General features: G+C 39.9%; 4 protein-coding genes across 6 annotated transcripts; 3 read left to right on the forward strand and 1 right to left on the reverse strand.

The window, feature by feature from the left end:
* The first annotated feature begins 519 nt into the window (after window positions 1-519).
* LOC111227173 (cytochrome P450 2K1-like) lies at window positions 520-4,656 on the forward strand. Of its 2 annotated transcripts, none has more exons than XM_022752595.1 (9): window positions 520-921; window positions 1,079-1,241; window positions 1,319-1,468; window positions 2,362-2,522; window positions 2,794-2,973; window positions 3,446-3,587; window positions 3,699-3,883; window positions 3,990-4,131; window positions 4,235-4,656. In XM_022752595.1, the coding sequence occupies exons 1-9, from the start codon at window positions 724-726 to the stop codon at window positions 4,420-4,422; spliced, it is 1,509 nt and encodes a 502-aa protein (XP_022608316.1). In that variant the 5' UTR covers window positions 520-723; the 3' UTR covers window positions 4,423-4,656. The 2 variants fall into 2 exon arrangements, with proteins under 2 accessions (XP_022608316.1, XP_022608317.1); XM_022752596.1 differs by having other exon boundaries at window positions 1,319-1,432.
* A 1,743-nt stretch (window positions 4,657-6,399) lies between these two features.
* On the forward strand, window positions 6,400-11,814 carry LOC111227172 (cytochrome P450 2K1-like). The gene is made up of 9 exons (XM_022752594.1): window positions 6,400-6,667; window positions 6,942-7,101; window positions 7,305-7,454; window positions 7,619-7,779; window positions 8,707-8,886; window positions 9,366-9,507; window positions 10,790-10,971; window positions 11,366-11,507; window positions 11,592-11,814. Exons 1-9 carry the CDS (start codon window positions 6,467-6,469, stop codon window positions 11,786-11,788), a joined length of 1,515 nt encoding a protein of 504 aa, XP_022608315.1. The 5' UTR covers window positions 6,400-6,466; the 3' UTR covers window positions 11,789-11,814.
* Window positions 11,815-12,417: 603 nt separating this feature from the next.
* On the reverse strand, window positions 12,418-15,506 carry LOC111227171. Of its 2 annotated transcripts, none has more exons than XM_022752593.1 (4): window positions 15,407-15,506; window positions 13,962-14,647; window positions 13,705-13,818; window positions 12,418-13,393 (listed from the first exon to the last, which is right to left on the reverse strand). In XM_022752593.1, the coding sequence occupies exons 2-4, from the start codon at window positions 14,601-14,603 to the stop codon at window positions 12,440-12,442; spliced, it is 1,710 nt and encodes a 569-aa protein (XP_022608314.1). In that variant the 5' UTR covers window positions 14,604-14,647; window positions 15,407-15,506; the 3' UTR covers window positions 12,418-12,439. The 2 variants fall into 2 exon arrangements, with proteins under 2 accessions (XP_022608314.1, XP_022608312.1); XM_022752591.1 differs by having other exon boundaries at window positions 15,337-15,506.
* A 48-nt stretch (window positions 15,507-15,554) lies between these two features.
* On the forward strand, window positions 15,555-18,919 carry LOC111227176 (RNA-binding protein with serine-rich domain 1-like). The gene is made up of 7 exons (XM_022752597.1): window positions 15,555-15,616; window positions 16,268-16,414; window positions 16,528-16,713; window positions 16,799-16,904; window positions 17,228-17,381; window positions 17,474-17,615; window positions 18,266-18,919. Coding segments are annotated over exons 1-7 (843 nt in total). The 5' UTR covers window positions 15,555-15,614; the 3' UTR covers window positions 18,372-18,919.
* The last annotated feature ends 1,218 nt before the right edge of the window (window positions 18,920-20,137 follow it).

The raw sequence follows: 20,137 nt of genomic DNA on the forward strand, positions 1-20,137 counted from the left end.
GCTTGACATGCTTCACCAGTACTGACACATATCCATCTAAAGGGAAGTGCAGACGCATTTTCAACATTTGTAGAACAGCCAATGGGAATGCTCTCTCACTCTGAAAATACCATAGTCTCCTGTCACAGGCTAGATTTTCTAAAGTCTGAAAACAGAGTCAAGGGGAGGTGCGGATGTCTAGTTTACTCTCAGAGCAATTACCATTACAATATGCTGAAGTGTCATTATGGAATTTTTGCCCATTGATAACAAACATTGAAAACACTATTGCCTACCCCAGCTTTAAGAGATACCTTGTTAATGTAGTTGTTTTTTAAACCTGTGCCAGTTTGTTGTAAATGTACTTAACAAATGTAGCTGTCATAGATATTTATTAATGTAGTCAAACACATAACTAATGTCACCTGTTCATCACTTTAATTAGAGTGCCAAATTTATTACTAATCTTACTACTACTACTGCTAATATATTAAGGAATGATCATTTAGAAAAGAAATTAAGTATCAGTTGCAACTAGTAGAAAGCTTTTGGCTCTTTAAAAGAAGGCGGGACCCTGCAGTCCCACCCAGAAAGTCTTTGAAAAGATGTTAACACACCAGGAAGTTGAACTTATCAGCTATCCTTTCAGTTGACTGAGGAACACTTTGAACTCTCTGTGAGGACATTACAAGATTTTTGCACCTAAAAAGAGTCAAAGGAAAGCTTCCAGGTGACTATAGGATCATGTTGGACGGTCTTCTTCAGTCCTCCACTTCAGTCTCCCTGCTGGGGGCCACTGTGGTCCTGCTGGTCCTCCACCTTCTTTACTCCACCTTCAGCTCCCAGGAAAATCGGACTCAGCCTCCAGGACCTAAACATCTTCCCCTGCTTGGTAACCTGCTTCAGGTGGATCTGAAGAGACTCGACAGCGCTCTTTTTGATGTGAGAAATGTCTTGTGTATCTGAAACAATGTAATTTACTCCATTGCTATGATAGGAGACTGATTTGCATTCATAAATATGTTTTCTTTAAAAGTCAGTAAATTCAATTTCTTCTTATTATTGTGAGTCTCACTTTTACTTGTGTTGATGTTTTTAGCTGTCCAAAAAATATGGACCGGTGTTCACAGTCTACTTTGGACTTAAGAAGGTGGTGGTCCTGGCAGGATACAGGACAGTCAAACAGGCTCTGGTCAACCATGCTGAGGAGTTTGGAGACAGAGAGGTCACTCCCATATTTTACGATTTCAACAAAGGACACGGTAAGAAAATGTTTTGAGAGGTTTTTTTTGCTACTTGTTTGTGTTGGTGTTAAAACTAGTCAACCATTTGTTTTCAGGCATACTATTTTCCAATGGCGACTCGTGGAAAGAAATGAGACGTTTTGCTCTGACTACACTGAGAGATTTTGGGATGGGCAAGAGGATTAGTGAAGGAAAAATCATTGAGGAATGTAATTACCTGACTGAAGAATTTGAACAACATGAAGGTAACAGTATCTCCTCTAAAGCACTGCATGGATTTATATACACACTGAAAAAATCACTGTGTCCCACTGTACCTGTTGGGTAGAAACCAGTCACGAAGGGAATGTTTTAATCCAGTGTTAATGTTGTTGTTTTTTTTTAATATTTCTGTTGGGTTGTTTTTTACCCAAATTAAACAGTATATGGTAAAATAATGATAAAGAATCTATTCTAGCTCTTTTTAATTTATATGCAACTATTCATTACTGATGGTTGATAATATGCGTAGCATTTATCATTACCTCCACCAAGGATATTATGTTTCACCCGTGTCTGTTTGTTGGTTGGTTTGTTTGTTTGTCAGCAAAAACTACCAAAGTGATTTGCACCAAACTTGGTGGAGGGATGGGGCATGGGCCAGGGAAGAACACATTAACTTTTGGTGCTGATCTGGTTAAAGGGGTGGATCCAGCAATTTTTTTAATCACTTTCCTTAATATTGTGAGATAGAGCATTTTGGCGACAGTTTCATCAATTCCTCACAGGAAGTAATGTATAATAATGGCTCTTGATGTAAAAAAAAAATCAGACATATTTATGGTGTTAAGATCTATGACCATGTACAGTTTGTTGCTCATCCAGATAAGCTGTACCTGACAGACATGTAGGATTGTTTGGCCTTGGCAGAGGTATGTGCTGAACTGTGCCATTCTAGTTTTGAATATCATATGCACTTCATTTTGTACAACTAACAATACATTTGTGAAAGTTTTAAGTCCAACACTGGGTCAAAAATAATCATAGTTTTACCAATGGTATTAGGTGAAGTTAGACTTGTATTGTGTCAGTCATGTATTTTCCCTTGAATAATTTACATGTTCTTTCTGACTCTCATCTGTGACCTTTTTTCTCTCAGGTAAAGCCTTCAACAACACCCGGGCAATTAATTATGCATCTTCAAATATTATATCAGCTCTCATGTTTGGGAAGAGGTTTGAATACAAAGACCCTGACCTCCAGACTATGGTGGAAAGAGATCATGAGACCATCCATCTGACGGGATCAGTTTCCATCCTGGTACTGCAGAGTGACTTAATGATCACTGCTTTTTTATGTATATGTATATATTTATATATGTACTGTATATAAAACTGCATATAGACTTCTTAAACAAAATGAAGTGGAATTTGTGACCTGTAAAACACCACCAAATCTTTTCCAAATCCATATAAAAACCAAATGAAAAACCAAACAAAGACATTGATTAAATGAGACCAGTAGAGGTTTAAGATCATTTAAGAGTTTAATCTTACAATAATTAGATTGTTTTTATCGTTCACTTTTAAAGATCTACAACATATTCCCTTGGCTGGGCCCTTGTCTTAAAAACTGGAGGGATTTGATGAGGAATGTGGAAGACGGTATTGCGGACGCAAAAAGGATTATAGCAGATCTGAAGGAGACTCTGAACCCTGAGATGTGCAGATGCTTTGTTGATGCTTTCCTGACCCGTAAGCAAAGTCTGGAGGTGAGGCGTCTGACTCCACTGAATCCACTCCTAGACTGATAATACTGATCAAATACTGGTCGTCCGTACATCCCATTCTCGTGAACACGATATATCAGGAACGCCCAGAGGGAATTTCATTACATCTGGCACAGACATTCACTTGGGCTCAAGGATGAATGATAAGAATTTGGTAGTTAAAGGTCAAAGTTCAAGGTCTCTGTGACATCACAAAACATGTTTTTGGCAAAAACCCAGGAATTCATGTGCTAATGTGGAGGATATATTGATGAAGTGATGACATTTTATATCCAAATGGTGAAAGGTTAACTTCACTGTGACATCATAACGTTCTACAAAAATATTTCTGGCCATTATTCAATGCTGTAACTCATAAAGGGGAGATTGTGACTATATTTCCTGCAACTTGACTGGTTGGCAGAGGCATTCAACCATGAGGCATTAATTCTAGTGTAATTATTTTTTATGCTAGGAGTCTGGAATTAAGGATTCACACTACCATGATGACAACCTGATGTACAGTGTGATGAATTTGTTTGCAGCTGGGACGGACACCACAGGAAATTCTCTTCAGTGGTGTCTACTTTTCATGGCCAAGTACCCTCATATTCAAGGTGCAAAAATACATCCACAGGCTTCTCTCAGTTTACAGTGCTCACATAAGATTAGGGTTAAAGTGTCATTATATATTTCTCAGATTTCATCTCAGTTTCATGTCCTTCCAGACCAGGTTCAAGAGGAGCTGAGCAGGGTGGTTGGAAGCCGTCAGGTCCGAGTAGAAGACAGGAAGAATTTGCCGTACACAGACGCTGTCATCCATGAGTCACAGAGACTGGCCAACATTGTTCCCATGGCCATTCCTCACAAAACCAGCCAGGACATCACCTTCCAGGGCTACTTCATCAAAGAGGTCACCTTCTCCCATCAGTTCAAATCCACACTAATTTGGATTTGTTGGATAATTTCTTCCATCTGTGAAAACTCTGAAAATGGTGCTTTTTTTCTTTTGCCTCCAGGGAACTACCGTGTTTCCTCTTCTTACTTCTGTCCTGTATGATGAGAGCGAGTGGGAGAGTCCACACACTTTCAACCCTTCCCACTTCCTGGATGGGGAGGGTAACTTTATCAGGAGAGATGCCTTCATGCCCTTTTCTGCAGGTATGACAAACTTGTTGGCTTTTGTTCCTCTGAGATTACAGATATTTTATGGTTGCACACATGTGATCACATTCAACTCATCTGCTACTCTTTTTTCTCGCAGGTCGCAGGGCGTGCCCCGGAGAGAGTCTGGCCAGAATGGAGCTCTTTCTCTTCTTCACCTCCCTCCTCCAGCGCTTTCGCTTCACTCCTCCACCCGGAGTTACAGAGGATGAACTGGATCTTACACCAGTTGTGGGCTTCACCCTGACCCCTTCACCTCATGAGCTGTGTGCTGTCAGTCGCCAGTGAAGAAGAATTGCCTATGGAAAGGAAAGCAACAGTGTTGACATCACTTTTGCCAAATTGTTCATATATATACATATATATGTATTGTTTCTATATATATATTCACTTCTAATCTCTGCTGTGGACTGATTATTACTTGTATGATTCAGCTGCAGCATCTGAATCTCTACAGTTCTTAATTTACTATAGTACTACGTCAGTGGTAGTAGTTTTGAAATGTTTTCTTATAAAGATGAAAAATGCATCTTTTTTGTGTGAGTGTACACTCTTCTGTTAAACAGCACTACAGGACCTCTGTTCCCGATGGACCCAAATGCACCACAGGTTTTCATTACACCAGGGTCAGCCTCTTTCAGTTGCCCAAGAACTATTTCTGGTTCTATCTCACTATTGGTTTTATCTGGGCACAACCCAAACCCCCTGAAATAACTTCACACGCACGCACGCACGCACGCACGCACACACGCACGCACGAACACACACACCACAATCTTTTCATCTGAATGTATCACCCAACCAGTGACATCAATATTTAATAAATTTCAATTGTATAAGCTTAAGCCACTTTCGATCGAAGCATGCCATAGTTGACTTGATTTCTCCTGGTTCACTTCAGACTTTTTAACAATTTTGGTTGACCTGCCGTACTCACAGCACTGCTGACTTTCCACAGTCACTGATCCCTCAGTTCTAAGCCTTAGATGTTCACAGCCAATTTGCAGGACTTTCACACCGTTTCTTTGTGATCTTGCTAAACACGGACATGGTAAGGCCAAAGCAAAGAAAAGCTTTAAATGTGCACTTACCATATTCTTTTGTTGAGATCTTATTCATGAGGCCAATTCATGGTGGAAATTCTTGTGAGCTAAGGGAAGGTGATCACCAGATTTCAGATGTCAGATATTGTTGGCATAAATATTTATTGAAAGCTTGACAGGCCAAACAATGAGCAGTACAATGTCAGCAAGCGAACCAAAGTCATGTCCTTTCCAACAAGGCGTATGTAACCCAGGTTAAATCACATTTTGTACCATACCCAAAAAATGTGTGTCTGAATGTTTTTATTTGCTTGTAAATGCATGTCCTTGTGTGTCTTGAAAGTCTTGAAACCAGTATTTGGAACTGGAACTGTCTGGATCTGGCAGTCCTGTGTAAGTTAGTGATTTACCCTACATCCTTGTCTATCCTTGTCAGTTACTGAGGATAGGAATGGGGCCTTCTGGACAGAATTGGTCATAATAGAAGTTAAATAGTGAACCATTGTCTAGCAATATGAGATCTTTGTGACCTGCATTTCTCAGACTGTGAGTGAGAGCCCCAGACTAAACAAGAACACAGAGAGCAGTAGTTGACATGATTACAAAACAGTTATTGCACATTATCACTGCATCTCCAATGTTTTTATTTGTCTTTCACTCATGTTGACACATGAGCTGTGCAAACAATGGTCACAGACTTACAGAAGTGTATGCTTGCCACAGTCATTAACCAACATACACCAGTCTATGATCTTTGAAACCACTCTTCAGAAACCTATGGGTGACATCATAGAGGCCACGTCCATCCTTACATATAGCCTATGGTGCTAAAGGGCTATCTATCAGACCTGACATTAACGTAACATTAGGAGAAAGGAGCTGTTCTAGCCAATGTACACGTCTCTCAAACACAAGCCATCATAATAGTATAGTGCCTACAGACAAAAGTCAATATCAGTTGAAATGTATGTTATATATATATATATATATATGTGTGTGTGTGTGTGTGTCTATATATATATATATATTTCTATACATACACACATAGGCTATATACATATAAATGAATGTTAAATGAACAAGTAAAACTGTTTGTGCATTTTTACAATTAAATGAAGAGGAGGGAGAAAGGTAGAAGTTAAACAACAACAAAAAAATAGTCCAAAGTCCAAGGTCTGAAGTCGTAGTTCAAGTTGTACATCATCCACAATATTCATTTGGTGCACAGACACAAAGGAGTAAGACCTCGGCCAAGACTTGTTCCAGACTAGTGTATCACAAGTAAAAGAATGGCTGCTGTGGAAGATATTTTGCTGCAGTCCACCAATACAACCATTCTACTTGGCACATTTGCGATCCTGTTTATTCTCTATCTATTCTCCCCCAGCTTTGGCCCTCAGAGAAAGGAGCCTCCAGGACCCTGGCCATTGCCTCTGCTGGGTAATTTGCTACAGTTGGATCCTAAGTCACCTCACAGCACGCTGTATGAGGTAAGTAAAAGGCATATAAAGTGTGGTTGCCCAAGAAAACTAAGAAACTATGAAGACCTATAATGGAAGGACATTATATGAATATTCTGGCAAAGTTTACAAACAAAATCCAGCGACAGCTGCAGAATACATTTACAGTAAAAAAGACACACTTTTGACTTTGTATAATTTTGAAAGGTTGTATATATATATATAACGCTATATATCTATATAATGATATGTGCGTGTTGTGTGTGGGTGCTGTGTCGTGTGTGTGTGTGTGTGTGCTTTTAAGCTCTACAAGAAGTACGGACCAGTATTCACCGTCCACCTTGGAGCCAAAAAAGTGGTGATGCTGGCTGGACACAGGACGATCAAGCAGGCTCTGGTCAACAATGACGCATTTACTGACAAAGAAAATTTACCAATTATCAATGACCTGAAATTAGAACATGGTTAGGAACAACAAAATTCATACTATATCATTTTATACTTAAATAAAAAAAAATTTATATGTTTTTTTTATTTCATTGTATATTTATTTTTCTTAAATTTTCTTAAATATATTTTTCTTAAAAATATTTATTGTCTTGTGCTACTTGAAAACCCTACTCCTCCACCAACAATATATTCAAAGGTAAAACCCTGTCATCTCCAGGAATTGTTTTTGCCAGTGGAGACTCATGGAAAGAGATGAGGCAGTTTGCATTGACTAACCTAAAACAATCTGGAATGGGAAAGAGAGAAAATGAAGAGAGAATTATAGAGGAGAGTCAATACCTGATTGATGTGTTGAGACAAAAAGACGGTAATAATGCATTGATACAAAGACAAAAATAAAAGTTCTTTTTATGACAAAACCCTGAATTAACAAGTTTTGAATTAAGTATATTGTATATTCAAATCTTATCTTATGATATTTTTAAATATGGGGTAATTATTTCAAAACATAACAAACAAACTTTTTTTCAGGTAAGGCCTTTGACACCACCCAGCCAGTGAGCTACGCTGTCTCCAATATTATCTGCTCATTTGTCTATGGGAACAGATTTGATTATGATGACCAGAACTTCAGATCTGCTGTGGACCAAGCTAAAAAGAACACCCAACTCATGGGCTCCCCTTCATTACACGTATTGCAATGCTCTATATTGTAATAATCTGTACAATTATCTCTCTTGCATGTGTGTGTGTGTGTGTGTGTGTGTGTGTCTGCTCATCTCTTTTGCTGTCTGTTTAGATATAACTGACAAATATGTGAAAAAAGTAGTAACTTAACTTGTGTGACATCATGTATGAAACTGCCAATCAGACTTCTTTACTTCACAGGGGTTGCATCAATTAACCACTTTAACCCCTGTGTAAAACTATTTGGAAAGAGTCCCATCCCACTTATTTTCTTCCTTACACTGTGATGGGAGAAATTAGTTATAGCATAACATAACCCTTATATTATAGTTACATATGTACATGATATGTTATTTATAGGTTTCGCCTCTGCCATCTGTTTATGTACCAGTCTAGAAAAACATTTCCTCACTCGCCAAGAGCTGTTTCCAGAAGTGGAAAGTAACTCCAATGTTAACTCTTGCCTCTATTGCCTCTTTTCTTCTACTGAAGTTGTATTATAATGACAACAATGGTCGAAGCACTAGTCAAGGAAATAGATTACTTCCTAGACTGAAGGGAAGCTTTTCAACTATGGGACGAACACCTCTTGGAGGGTACGTAAGAATTATCCTGACTTATCTGCTTCTATTTCCACTTAGAATACAAAATTTACAATTCACCTTGACTAGTTTTACCTGCTGAGACACAGCTGAAGCACAGCTGCAGAAGTCACAGAAATAGAAGCAAAACAAAAGGGTTACACTGCTGGACACAGCTCTTGGCAAGTAAAGGAATGACGGTTGATGCTGAACTCACAATGTTTCTTTTAGACTCGTAAGTAAACAGCAGTTAATTCTTATGTTGGCTATATAGCAATAGCAAAACTTACAAATACCTCTTTAAAGTAAGCAGATAGTGTGATTTGTTTCTTTTGTTTGTTTGTTTAACAGTTATACAACATCTTTCCAAGGCTGTTCAGATGGCTTGGAGCCCGAAAGCAACTGATGAAGGGTTCATTTGCAAATAGGAAAAAGATGACAGAGTTGATCAAGGGTTTACAGGAGACCCTTAATCCACAAATGTGCAGAGGTTTTGTGGATTGTTTTCTCGTCCGCAAGACACAGCTTGAGGTATGAATTTAATTGTTTCCTGGAATATGGGAAAATAACTATTTGTACTGTGTTGCCCATTGATTTATTTGTCTCTTTTTAGATTTCTTCTTGTATTAAAGTGTCATGTATGTAAATCGGGGAACAACAGATGTAAACACTGCCTGAAATAAACAAATCAGTTGTAGTTTTCTTTTAGGATACCAAGGCAGGTTTGAAAGGAGAGGAAAGATTGTACATACAGTTATTATCATTGACTATAATGACTGACTCTCTAATAACTAACCTAAAAGGGCTATGAGATTAAAATATTACATACATCGTGTTACAGATTTTAAAGATTATGATGATGAGGAAATTGTTGAATGAACCAAGAGAACGTGGAGCTGCCTTTTTAGTGGCTCACACAACGTTAACAGTGCTGTCTATGGTTGTTGAATATAAAACTACTCCTTTCAAAAGTAATTTTATCACTGACACTTATTTTCAATACTTGTAAGGCATCTGGGAATATGAATTCTCATTATTACGAAGACAACCTTTTGGTGTCTGTTGTCAACCTGTTTACTGCTGGCACTGACACTACATCATCTACTCTAAGATATGGCTTACTGCTCATGGCCAAGTACCCAGAAATACAAGGTAAGAAATGACACATGCTTAATAACTGAGGGCTATGTAATGGAGGGCTTACCATATGAAAGTCTTGTTTGAATAGGCTTGGTGTGACTCCATCTCTCACCCTTCATTAGGTTTAGGCCCAACAGTTCACAGTAAGGTAGCCATCCCCACAAACCTACACCAACCAAAATTTTCAGTTCACTGCTTTAAGCTATAGCAGTGGCGTGCGGTGACTTTAACAAATAGGCAGCAGAGCGGAGGCCCCCCCTGACTGGCACATACCTTTTCATGACAGTAGTAGTAGCAAATCTCTCTTAAATTCAGGGGCTTTCCTTTCACATGATTTTGTGCTGCCTGTCTTTCCTGTGCTGAAAGTCTCTCTCCTGCATCTTGCTGCTCTGCCCAGACATCTTCATATTTCACCTTCCTGGCTGAACAAATGTCAGGATTATTCTTCTGAATTGACACTAAACATATCAAATGTGCAGTATGGAGGAAAAATATCAAAAAATCACTTCTATCAAAAATATTTACCATTAATTGACAATGACACACTCCAGCAACAATGCAGAACCCTGCATTTTCCAGCCTCACTCTTGTTAATCTTTCTTGGCTCATAGTCTGGACTATAGGAAGCACAAGGGAGAGGCGGGAACTTCGGTCTTGAGGAGTTGTAGCTGTTGTTGTAGTTGTAGCAGAAACAGGTTAAAGTGCACATATATCCTACTGTACGTTCACAGCTATACTCTTAACTGCTAACTAACTAGCTAACTCTCTGCTTCAGTCACCAGCCTCACCGCGCGATCTCTCTCTCTCTCTCTCTCTCTCTCTCACTACATACACACACACACTGAGCTATTCCTGAAAGGAGCTGCACTACTTGTGTAAAAATATTGTGTCTCAAACTTACTGCAGATCTTACACAGAGATGATATGTCAGTGTAACTACCCTCACTGCATTGTGATAATTTGCTATTATTACATAACAATTTGCTATTAGCTCAACCAGTGCAATGTTGTGCAAAAGACACAGGGAGACAGCAGACAAATAGATATTTATGTCCCTGATGGCAGGGCACTGAGATATAGAGTATATGCAGTGTGCAACTACTTTATTTTAAAATGTTAAGATATTTTCTTTGATCACAGAAAAACCTAGCCTCACAGATTTATCCTTCTTTAATGAAGTCAGAAGATTCAAAACAAGAGGATACATATTTCACTGGTGTTCCACTGTAATCAGCCACCACTGTTGTCTCATTTAACAATTTTAATCAACCTTTACTTAATGTTCATCTCCCAGATCAGGTCCAGGTGGAGTTGGCCAGCGTGGTAGGAAGCCGTCAGGTCAGAGTAGAGGACAGAAAGAACCTGCCGTACACTGATGCTGTCATCCATGAAATACAGAGATTTGCAAATGTTACGCCTGTACTTGTACATTGTGCCTCCCGAGATGTCACCTTCCAGGGCTACTTCATCAAGAAGGTAGCTGTTAATAGATTCTCTCCATTTCTTTCTGATGGATTGCCATAAACTTTGGTGCACATTCATGTTCCTCAGTGGTTGAATTGTCACTTTGTTAATCTGGACTTTTCAGCTAGCGCTAATATCATGTCATTTTCAATGTATATTGTCAGTTGCATATGCTAGTGCTGATATACTGTTTATATATAAATATATATATATTGTTTTCATTTTATTATTCAAAGTTGCTTGGACAAACCAGTTGAACATGAACTAAAAATGTATTGACTGAATTTAAAAATGATATAAATTTCAATGTTAGGTATTGGTTTGATATGTTTTAAGTTATTCTGGAACCATGACAAACATTTTACAATAAAACCTAAAATGTGCCACCATCCCCTACATATTTTAGGGGACTCCAGTGGCTATTCTCCTGTCATCTGCTCTTCAGGATGAAGATGAGTGGGAAAAGGCTTACACTTTTAACCCAGGCCATTTTCTGGATAAGGAAGGGAATTTTAGAAAGAGGGATGCTTTCCTACCATTCTCTACAGGTATCTATGAGTTTGTTTATTATCACCAAGAAATCTGACAAATAAAAGGTACTCGAAAATATGACACTCCTTTATTTGTTTCAGGTTCAAGGTCTTGTGTTGGAGAGGGTCTGGCCAAGATGGAACTTTTCCTCTTCTTCACCTCTCTCCTCCAGCACTTTTGTTTCACTCCACCACCTGGAGTTACAGAGGATGAACTGGACCTGACAGCAGTTGTGGGATTTGCCCTCAGTCCTTCACCTCATGAGCTCTGTGCTATCAGCAGGTCTGACAAAGATTAACAATGTTGAACAGACACTGCTATCTCCCACTGAGATGTTTGACAGTGATTGGTCACGAAAAAGGAAGCAGGAAATAAGATGAACTGCATGTTTAGTAAGCTTCAGCTGTAGACTGTCAATATGTTAATCTCACTGTTTAAGTTAAATACACAACTTTATCGCATTTAAATCAAAACTATGACAAGGTATCATGGAACATGTTTTAGTGGAAAACTTCTCAATATGTTAACTTCTCCCTCACCACCATACACATTGAAATGGGAATGTGCATAACCAACTCTTTATTATTATTTTTTCAGTTAGCATAGAGGTATGAAAAGTAACAGTTCGTAATGCCAGTCCTAGTGATACAAAATAGGTTGATACAAAATAAACAAGAACGGTTTTCACAAAAAAAATGACAAAGTACCTGCACATAATTTATCATTTTATCTAAGATCACTGCCAAATCATGACATTTTTACCAAAGTCTTGTAATCCCTTTATGCTATTGCTGTTTGTATTCTCTTAAAATGTAATTTGGAAATAAATTAATTTAAAAAATGCTACAGCATATGTTAATTGTAAAAACACGAGTCTTAAATAAGTATACTACTGAGGCTCTAAAAAAAGAATATCCAAGCCCTTATAGTCCCAAAACACTGAAGTCCTCTATGGTGCTTCCACTTTGATAATATTAATCTGTTGATCCTGGTCAGAATTGGAGTTCATCAGCAGTTCAGAGGAAACACTGCAGTCCTGGAGAGTCCTTGCTGAACAGCTGCTTGGGAAATCAGATGATTTGCTCTCTGATATTCTGAAACTCTGAGAATGTGACTGGCTGTATGTAGAATTGTAGGATTGTGTGTAAGGTGGCATGAGTGTTTGATTGCTCTGCTGTGTGTATGCAGCTGCATATGGCTGTGTTTGAGGGGGAGTGTGAGTAAGTGGGAGGTTCTCAGCATTGCTACATGGTGGAAACCCATTCATGCTTGTAGGGCTCAGTCCCGGCAGTTTAAAGGCCTCTACATTTTCTAAACTCTCTAAAGAGTTGTAGCTTGGTTGGGTTTGGCTGCACTGCGTGTATGTGCCTTGACTAAAGCTGAAGGTGTCTTGGCTGAAGGAGGTAGATGCAGAAGGTGTTGGCAAAGCAGAGGGGGATGGAGTTTTGTTTTGCTGCTGTTGAGAACTGCTACAGTGTCCAAGTTTGGAGGCGAAGCTCTGTAGAGTGCTGAGGATCTGCTTCTGAATGTGTGTCTGCTGCGACTGCTCCCTCTCCAGGCGGCACTGCTGCTCCACCAGCATCTTCACTGCCAGGCCCAAGCTGCGCACCTCAGAACCCAAGGTGTAAATCTGCTCCTGCAGGCCACTTCTCCCTCCGGCGTCCTGGACTCCCAGCTGAGGGCTTGGGTTCCCCTCACTACGAGTAGCCGCCTGACCTCCAGGAGTCTGAAGGCGAATGACGGCACCCCCAGGAGCTGAGGCTGTTAAAGGAGCTGGTGGCCGATTAGGAAGACGAATGCCAACCCGAGGAGGAGGGTGAGGGGAATGGACAGACAGACCTGGTCTCTGTGTCAGAAAACGCCTGGGGGCACTGCCTCCTCCTGGCTGACCGTCCAAAACAGTCTGCACAACATTCAGAAGATGTCATGAGAGTTATAATGCAATTTTACATAAACACAAAACTTGGATTGAATGTTAAATTGATAAGGCTCCCATTGTCAGGTGAAGACATACACTATGGAAGACCTGTGCTGGAATACAACCTGGAACCAGTTACTGGTGTAAACGCAGTAAGACACATATAAATGTAACCCAACACCTAAGTATTGTGAGCTGGTCTAAAGAAGTGACAGTCTATCTTTAATAAAGTGCTGCAACACACTTTAGTCAATCCTGAGATCAGTTATGACATTTAAGGTTTGCTCTTTTCTCACCTTTTCAGTGGTCAGATCATAAGTTTCAGGCTGCTGAGGCATTACACTTCTCAAATCAGAACCCTGGACACTTGGGTGATCTCTCCTCAACAACGACGCCATTTGATGGTATGACTGTTAAAAAACAATGTATGGAAGTTAAGACTGAAAAAACAATTTGATGCTTATAGTATTTGGCATGGCTTTTGTGCAACTGTTTACAATAATGACAAATATAACAATTAAGATCATGGCAGGAGGGAATGTAAGGTAGGTACCTTCACCCTGTGTGACAGCGCTTTATCCAAAAGTCTCTTCCGAGCTGCCAACATTGAATTGGTGGCTGGAGAAGGTGTGACTCTCCTCCTCATGAAGGCTCCAGTACCTGTTAGTGTGGAAGACACAGCGCCTGTCTCTGCCCTTGTTACAGTGGATTGGGGACCTCTTTGTTGACTGTTTTGTGCAAGGGAGGTGACGCTAACAATCTGGATGTCATTTTCTTCCTTATCTCCCTCGTGTTGCTGTTCTGGCCTGCTGCCTCCACTGGTCTCCCCATACCCAGATGGCTTCACACTAGCCTCTGGATTTGTGGACGCTTGCTTGGCAAAGTCTGCAGCAGCTGTAAAGCCAGCATGGTGAGATGCCTCCCGTATTAGGTTTTGGAGATGAATGTTACTCCAGTTCTCTTGTATTGCCCCGCCTCGAGCTTGCACCTGTGCTGTTGTTTTGCTGCTTCCAGCCTCCACAGGTCTGACCCTCCCTGGCGGCCTCCCTTGGAACTCCCTCAGGAACAGGTAGATGGCTTGTGCAGACACCTTGATGTTCTCCAGCTCCAGCACAGCTTTGATCTTGCGGAAACTCAGACCAGCTTTCCGCAGCTCCACCACTTTGTGTTTGGCGGCATCATCCAGCCGGCCCATGGCCTCTCAAACCACAGCAGCTCTGTGAGTTAGGCTGTTAATCTCTAGAAGATTCATACAAAAAAAAAATGCAACTGACACTTGTTGTATGTTTACTAATGATAGATAAAAAGAGATGACTAATTTTTATTCTTGTATGTGAAAATACCAGCAATACATTGCTGGAATCATTAACAAAATCTGCTTAGTTTCTTAAGAGACCCTTTTAAGGTTTTAACATTTTTTCCATGATACAAGGATGGATTTTATTTTATTTTATTTTATTTTTCTGGCGCCTAGTTTAAATTTCCTGTCATCATTTGAGGCTTTTATGGTTGGGATGAGACAGGTATTATAATATAAGAATAAAATCTAGAGACCCACACATGAAAAAAAAAAAAGATATCAACGACTTCTTGTTTTATCTGTCACAGCACATTTTACTTTATAAATCAGTAACAAAGCGAGGTAGTTATTATAAATATATTTGTTGTAGAATAAAAACTAGTTTTAGATTTACGTGGACCAACCAGGAGTACCCAGCGTCTTTAAATAAATCCATATGTAAATATGCCATAAACTAACGTTAGTCTGTCCTAGCTATAGATTAAAGTACATTGGAAATTGCTGCAAATACTTTTCATTGAAGTGGCAAGAATACATCGGTATTAAGTTCACCTATCGTAAAGTCAGAGATGTTGCTGGCTAACGACAACAGCTAGCACTAGAACCATTAATAAAGTGAAGGGCTCACCTTGTCAAACCTCGTCGACAAGAGGGATGATAGATTATTGTTTCCTATTCAGTTAAATCAATTAACGTACCATGATGATGCATTTCGTCTTTGCATAGCTACGATCTAATCATATGCACACAAACACGCATTTCTTTTTTTATTATCGACAACGAAAACAAACAAATGAGTTGTAAGTGGCGCTCAGGTTCATACGTAACATCCGCTTTGTCGTCATCACCAAGGGACTTTTTGTCAGGCCGCAAGTGTTCGAAGCGAAATCACCTCGTTTGAAAGAAATGTAAGTTTAGCCCTTTATTGGACCACTCTTAAGCTCGTTTCAATTGCATTATGAGGGTTATCACATACGAAAAAATGCGTCACGTTTTTTGACCGTGTATGCACTTCACAAAGAGAGCATTTATCGATAAACAGTTGCCCCATTTAACGGCTTGTTTAGATTGAAAATCAATGGCGGCGGATTTCTGCTGTTGGCCGTAAAGTTAAGAGGGTTGAGATATTTCAATGATAACAGCATTTGGTCAGTATCGTTTCGTATTACGGTCTGTTTCCACCTTAAACACGAACTTTACACTTTCTTCGGCCGCTTACTCTTCATGCGTTGAAGAAACAGTTGTACTTAGTTAAGATCTGAAACAGTACTTGCATGGTTGACAGAAAATTGATGGCTGACCACTTTTTAATCGATTAATCTTTTCAGTCACTCATCAGCCAAAAATTCCATTTATTGTTGGTTCTCAAAGTTTGAATTTGCTTGATACGTATCACTGTAGTTTTAATATCTTTGGGTTTTGGAAAGTTTGTCAGACAAAATGGCAATTTGAAGATATGTTTGTCACTGCTTTCTGATTTTACAGACTAACCAAATAGTCAGAAAAGTCATAATCTTGTAAATGGTCTCAAAGTAACAGCACTTTGCCTCCGACTGTAGGGCACCATCACCCACAAAGCGGAAGGAGGAAGAAAAAACAAAAGATAGAGGCAAAGAAAAAAGTGGTACTAAGGATGGAGACAAGGAAAGAGGACGAGAGAAAGTAAGGAAACGCCGCAGTGCTTCCACTGGCAGCAGCAGCAGCAGGTTTGTTACACTAAATCACCTCTTTATTTGTATTTATTTTAGAAACCTTATCATTCTTAATGTTATACATTTCGTAATAAAACATGTTTTTCTTTGTTTTTGAAAATTACCAGATCCAGATCTAGCTCTACCTCAAGCAGCAGCTCTGGTTCCAGCTCCGGGTCATCAAGTGGATCCAGCTCATCCGGTTCCAGTCGCTCTGGTTCCTCCAGCTCGCGTTCCTCCTCCTCTTCCAGCTCCTCGGGTTCCCCAAGCCCCAGCCGCCGACGCCATGACAACCGCCGCCGCTCACGCTCAGCGTAAATCACTTTTTCTAATGCATTGACATTTTTGCCTGTTTAAATCAGGATGAAGTTAATCTATGTTTTGTTTGTGACTCTATAGGTCCAAAACACAGAAGAGGGGAGATGATAAGGAACGAAGGAAAAGAAGTCCAAGCCCCAAGCCAACTAAAGTTCACCTGGGGCGGCTGACCAGGAATGTCACCAAGGTCAGCAGTGAAATGGTTACACATTTTATAGCTGAGGAAAGATAAGAGTCCACTCAGCTGCCTTCAAGCTGCTAGTCTTGATTTGAAGGTTCACAGGTGTAATCATAATTTAATATAATGACACTACAACAGAAACACCATGCTAGGTAGAAAATAACATTTGGCATTGTAGAATCAGAATGATAAAATATATAAAAGTAGAACAATAAGATAATTTTTGACATGTTGCCATTGTGATCTAATAAATGGATTTTGATGGCCACAGATAATCATGGATTTTGTTTCCACATTTCTCAAAAGTGTACTCTGTCTTATTTGCACAGGACCACATCCAGGAGATCTTTTCCACTTATGGGAAAATAAAAATGGTTGAAATGCCAATGGACAGGCTCCACCCACACATGTCCAGAGGTTACGCTTACGTAGAGTTTGAGACTCCAGAGGAGGCCCAGAAGGCCCTCAAACACATGGATGGAGGTAGGCCCGAGTGTATGTTTCAGTGTCTCTGTCTCACAGGATTACTCTGGGCATTCGTGTTTATTAACTTTCTGTGACACCTTTATTAATAGGTCAGATTGACGGACAGGAAATTTCTGCATCTGCTGTGCTGACTCAGCGAGTCCGTCCTCCACCTCGTAGACCTTCTCCACCTCGCCGAATGCCCCCACCACCACCTATGTGGCGTCGCAGCCCACCGCGCATGAGGAGAAGGTCAGTCTTGCAACTTAATTTTCCAAATATATTTGACTTTGAATGACTTTGAGTCAGGGACAATGTCTATCTATACCTGATTTTTACTATTGTGGTGTGAATATATCTTTTATGATCTTTTGTTAAGACCTTTAAGGCTGTCCCAAACGATTATTCTTTAAACGATTAATCTAGCAATTATTTTTTCGATTATTCGACTAATCTAGCCATTATTATTTTTTATTAACCTAACAGTAATTTGCGAGTAGTGTGCGAGCCTTTTTTGCCGCGTGTTGCTCCACATGCTCCGTCGTACTGCTGGTAGACGCCGCAATGTTGTTCAAATAGATTACACAGACGCAAATCATTCACGTAGTCAATGACTTCAATTATGTCACCGCGTTGTCCCAGCCCTTGCGCTGCGCTTGTATCCATGTAAACCAAAGACGATGTAATATAAACGGTCCCATTAGAAAGTTCCGGTTTTGTTCTATGAACATTTACCCTGTGTGGTTTTACACGACGTGTCGACACTAAAATTCCACGTCGAATAATTTTTATAATCGACAACGTCGATTACGTCGGATAATCGTCCCAGCCCTAAAGACCTTTAAGTATGCTCAGTCTTTCTGCTTCCAAACCACAAGTGTTTTCTTTTCATGTCCTCGCAGGTCCCGCTCCCCAAGGAGACGGTCCCCAGCACGGCGCCGCTCTCGCTCCAGATCTCCTGGTCGCAGGCGTCACCGCTCTCGTTCCAGCTCCAACTCCTCCAGATAGATGGGTTTCCTGCCTCCGGATGCCAAGTGATCATTTAGGTTCTCTGACACCAGATCACCCGGATACCTGCTCTGACAGACCTTATGGACTCACCAGAAATAAAATCATCTGATTTGTAGCCAACATAAACATCTGCCTGCATGTAGGAAGTGGACATGTTTTTTTTTTTTGTTTGTTTTTGGCAAGTGTGAGTTTCTTTTTATATTTTGTGTTAATCCTACAAAGCTGGGTCAGTTTTGTTTTAGGCTGAGTTTAGGTTCTACTGAGATCTACAAATATTTCTTTTTAAGTGTATCTTCTTTTTACCATGTACTGAATTTTTAGACATTTTGACAAATAAATGTGCTGAAACATCAGAGTTCAGTTTGTAAAAGTCATGTTGAGAATCTGAAGGGTCTTTGCTGTTAACCTTCTTGGCACAGTGCCTGCCTGATCTGTTTTCTTAACATAACCTTACACAATACTTGGATAACATGTTAATGTTCATTCTTTCTGCCATATGTTCAAATGAATATGGAGAGCCAAAAATAAACAGCAGTGTGCCCACAGCTCAGCAACAACCCCTGGTACATTTACTCATTAGGCTTTTGATGTGCATTAATGTGTGTGCTTTTATAGAGAGTAACACTAGAGTGCTGCAGATTGCTGCCTCGCTGCAGCTCTAACAGCACATTCCTCATCCTAAGCCTCATTTACTGGGAATAGAAATAGATTCAGAGAAATGGTATAAATCATTATTTTTTTAACTAACTTCTAGGAACATGTTTTGGACAGGCAGGACTATATGAACATTTAGCGCAAAATATAAGGGAGCTGGAAAGCTATAATTACTGAAGATACATGGTTATAAATTCGCTGAAGAAACGCACTGTAAATGATGTTCATACTGACAGGAACACAACATAGAAAATAATTCTCAAACCCTTTAAATAATAAGGATTGTTAGACTCAGCTGTGGTTATTTACACACAGACGTGTTCACCCCTGAGCCACACAGATACATCTTAGTTCTCCGGGGTCATGTCCTCTGTAGTATTGATGAAAATCATTTTGACTGATTAGAGAGCTTCTTACGGTTTGTGTGGGCATGGTCTCCCGTACTCCCCTGTTGTCTTTGTTGCACCTGTTAGGACGGGGCAAATTCTGCCCTTCTAAATGGCTGCAGCCTAGTAACCTCGGTAACCTCACGTAAATGACAACATAGCCTCGCCAACCTTCAACCTGAGCACGGGGGCTAATCAACCACAACTGAAAACACCTGTGTGAAATTTCTGTCTTTCTTTTTTGTTTAAGTGAATTGGATTACTGTTTCAGGCAAAAATGAATGGAATTTAGTAACAATGTTCACCACAGTTACTTAACCGGCACCAGACCACAAAGGATAGAGTTATAATTATTATTTTTTAATTTAAGATTTTTCGGGGGTTTGGTTTGTGGCTCGTTGAATTTCATAGGTCGCACTATTTGTAAATTTTCGACTAGGGCTCAGAGTATGTCAAGGGAAAAGTATACATGATATAAGTAGGCCTATACTTTGCTGTAAACAGGGCTTGCCTTATAGCTTATAATATATATTTTATATATCTATTCCAGCCGCGTCTAATTCTATATTTCCAGACACAGAATTGGTGAAAGAGGGCATATGTTTGGGTGTATTCGCTGTCTGGGAGTGTCGTGAGCGCGTTTTCATTCCACCATAATGACCGCTGGGGGTCTCACTCCAGAGGAAGACGGAGAGACGAGTTACATGCATTTATGTTTGTGTA

This window comes from Seriola dumerili, unplaced genomic scaffold (assembly GCF_002260705.1).
Source record: "Seriola dumerili isolate Sdu_G_001 unplaced genomic scaffold, Sdu_1.0 BDQW01000169.1, whole genome shotgun sequence".
Taxonomy (NCBI): Eukaryota; Metazoa; Chordata; class Actinopteri; order Carangiformes; family Carangidae; genus Seriola; species Seriola dumerili.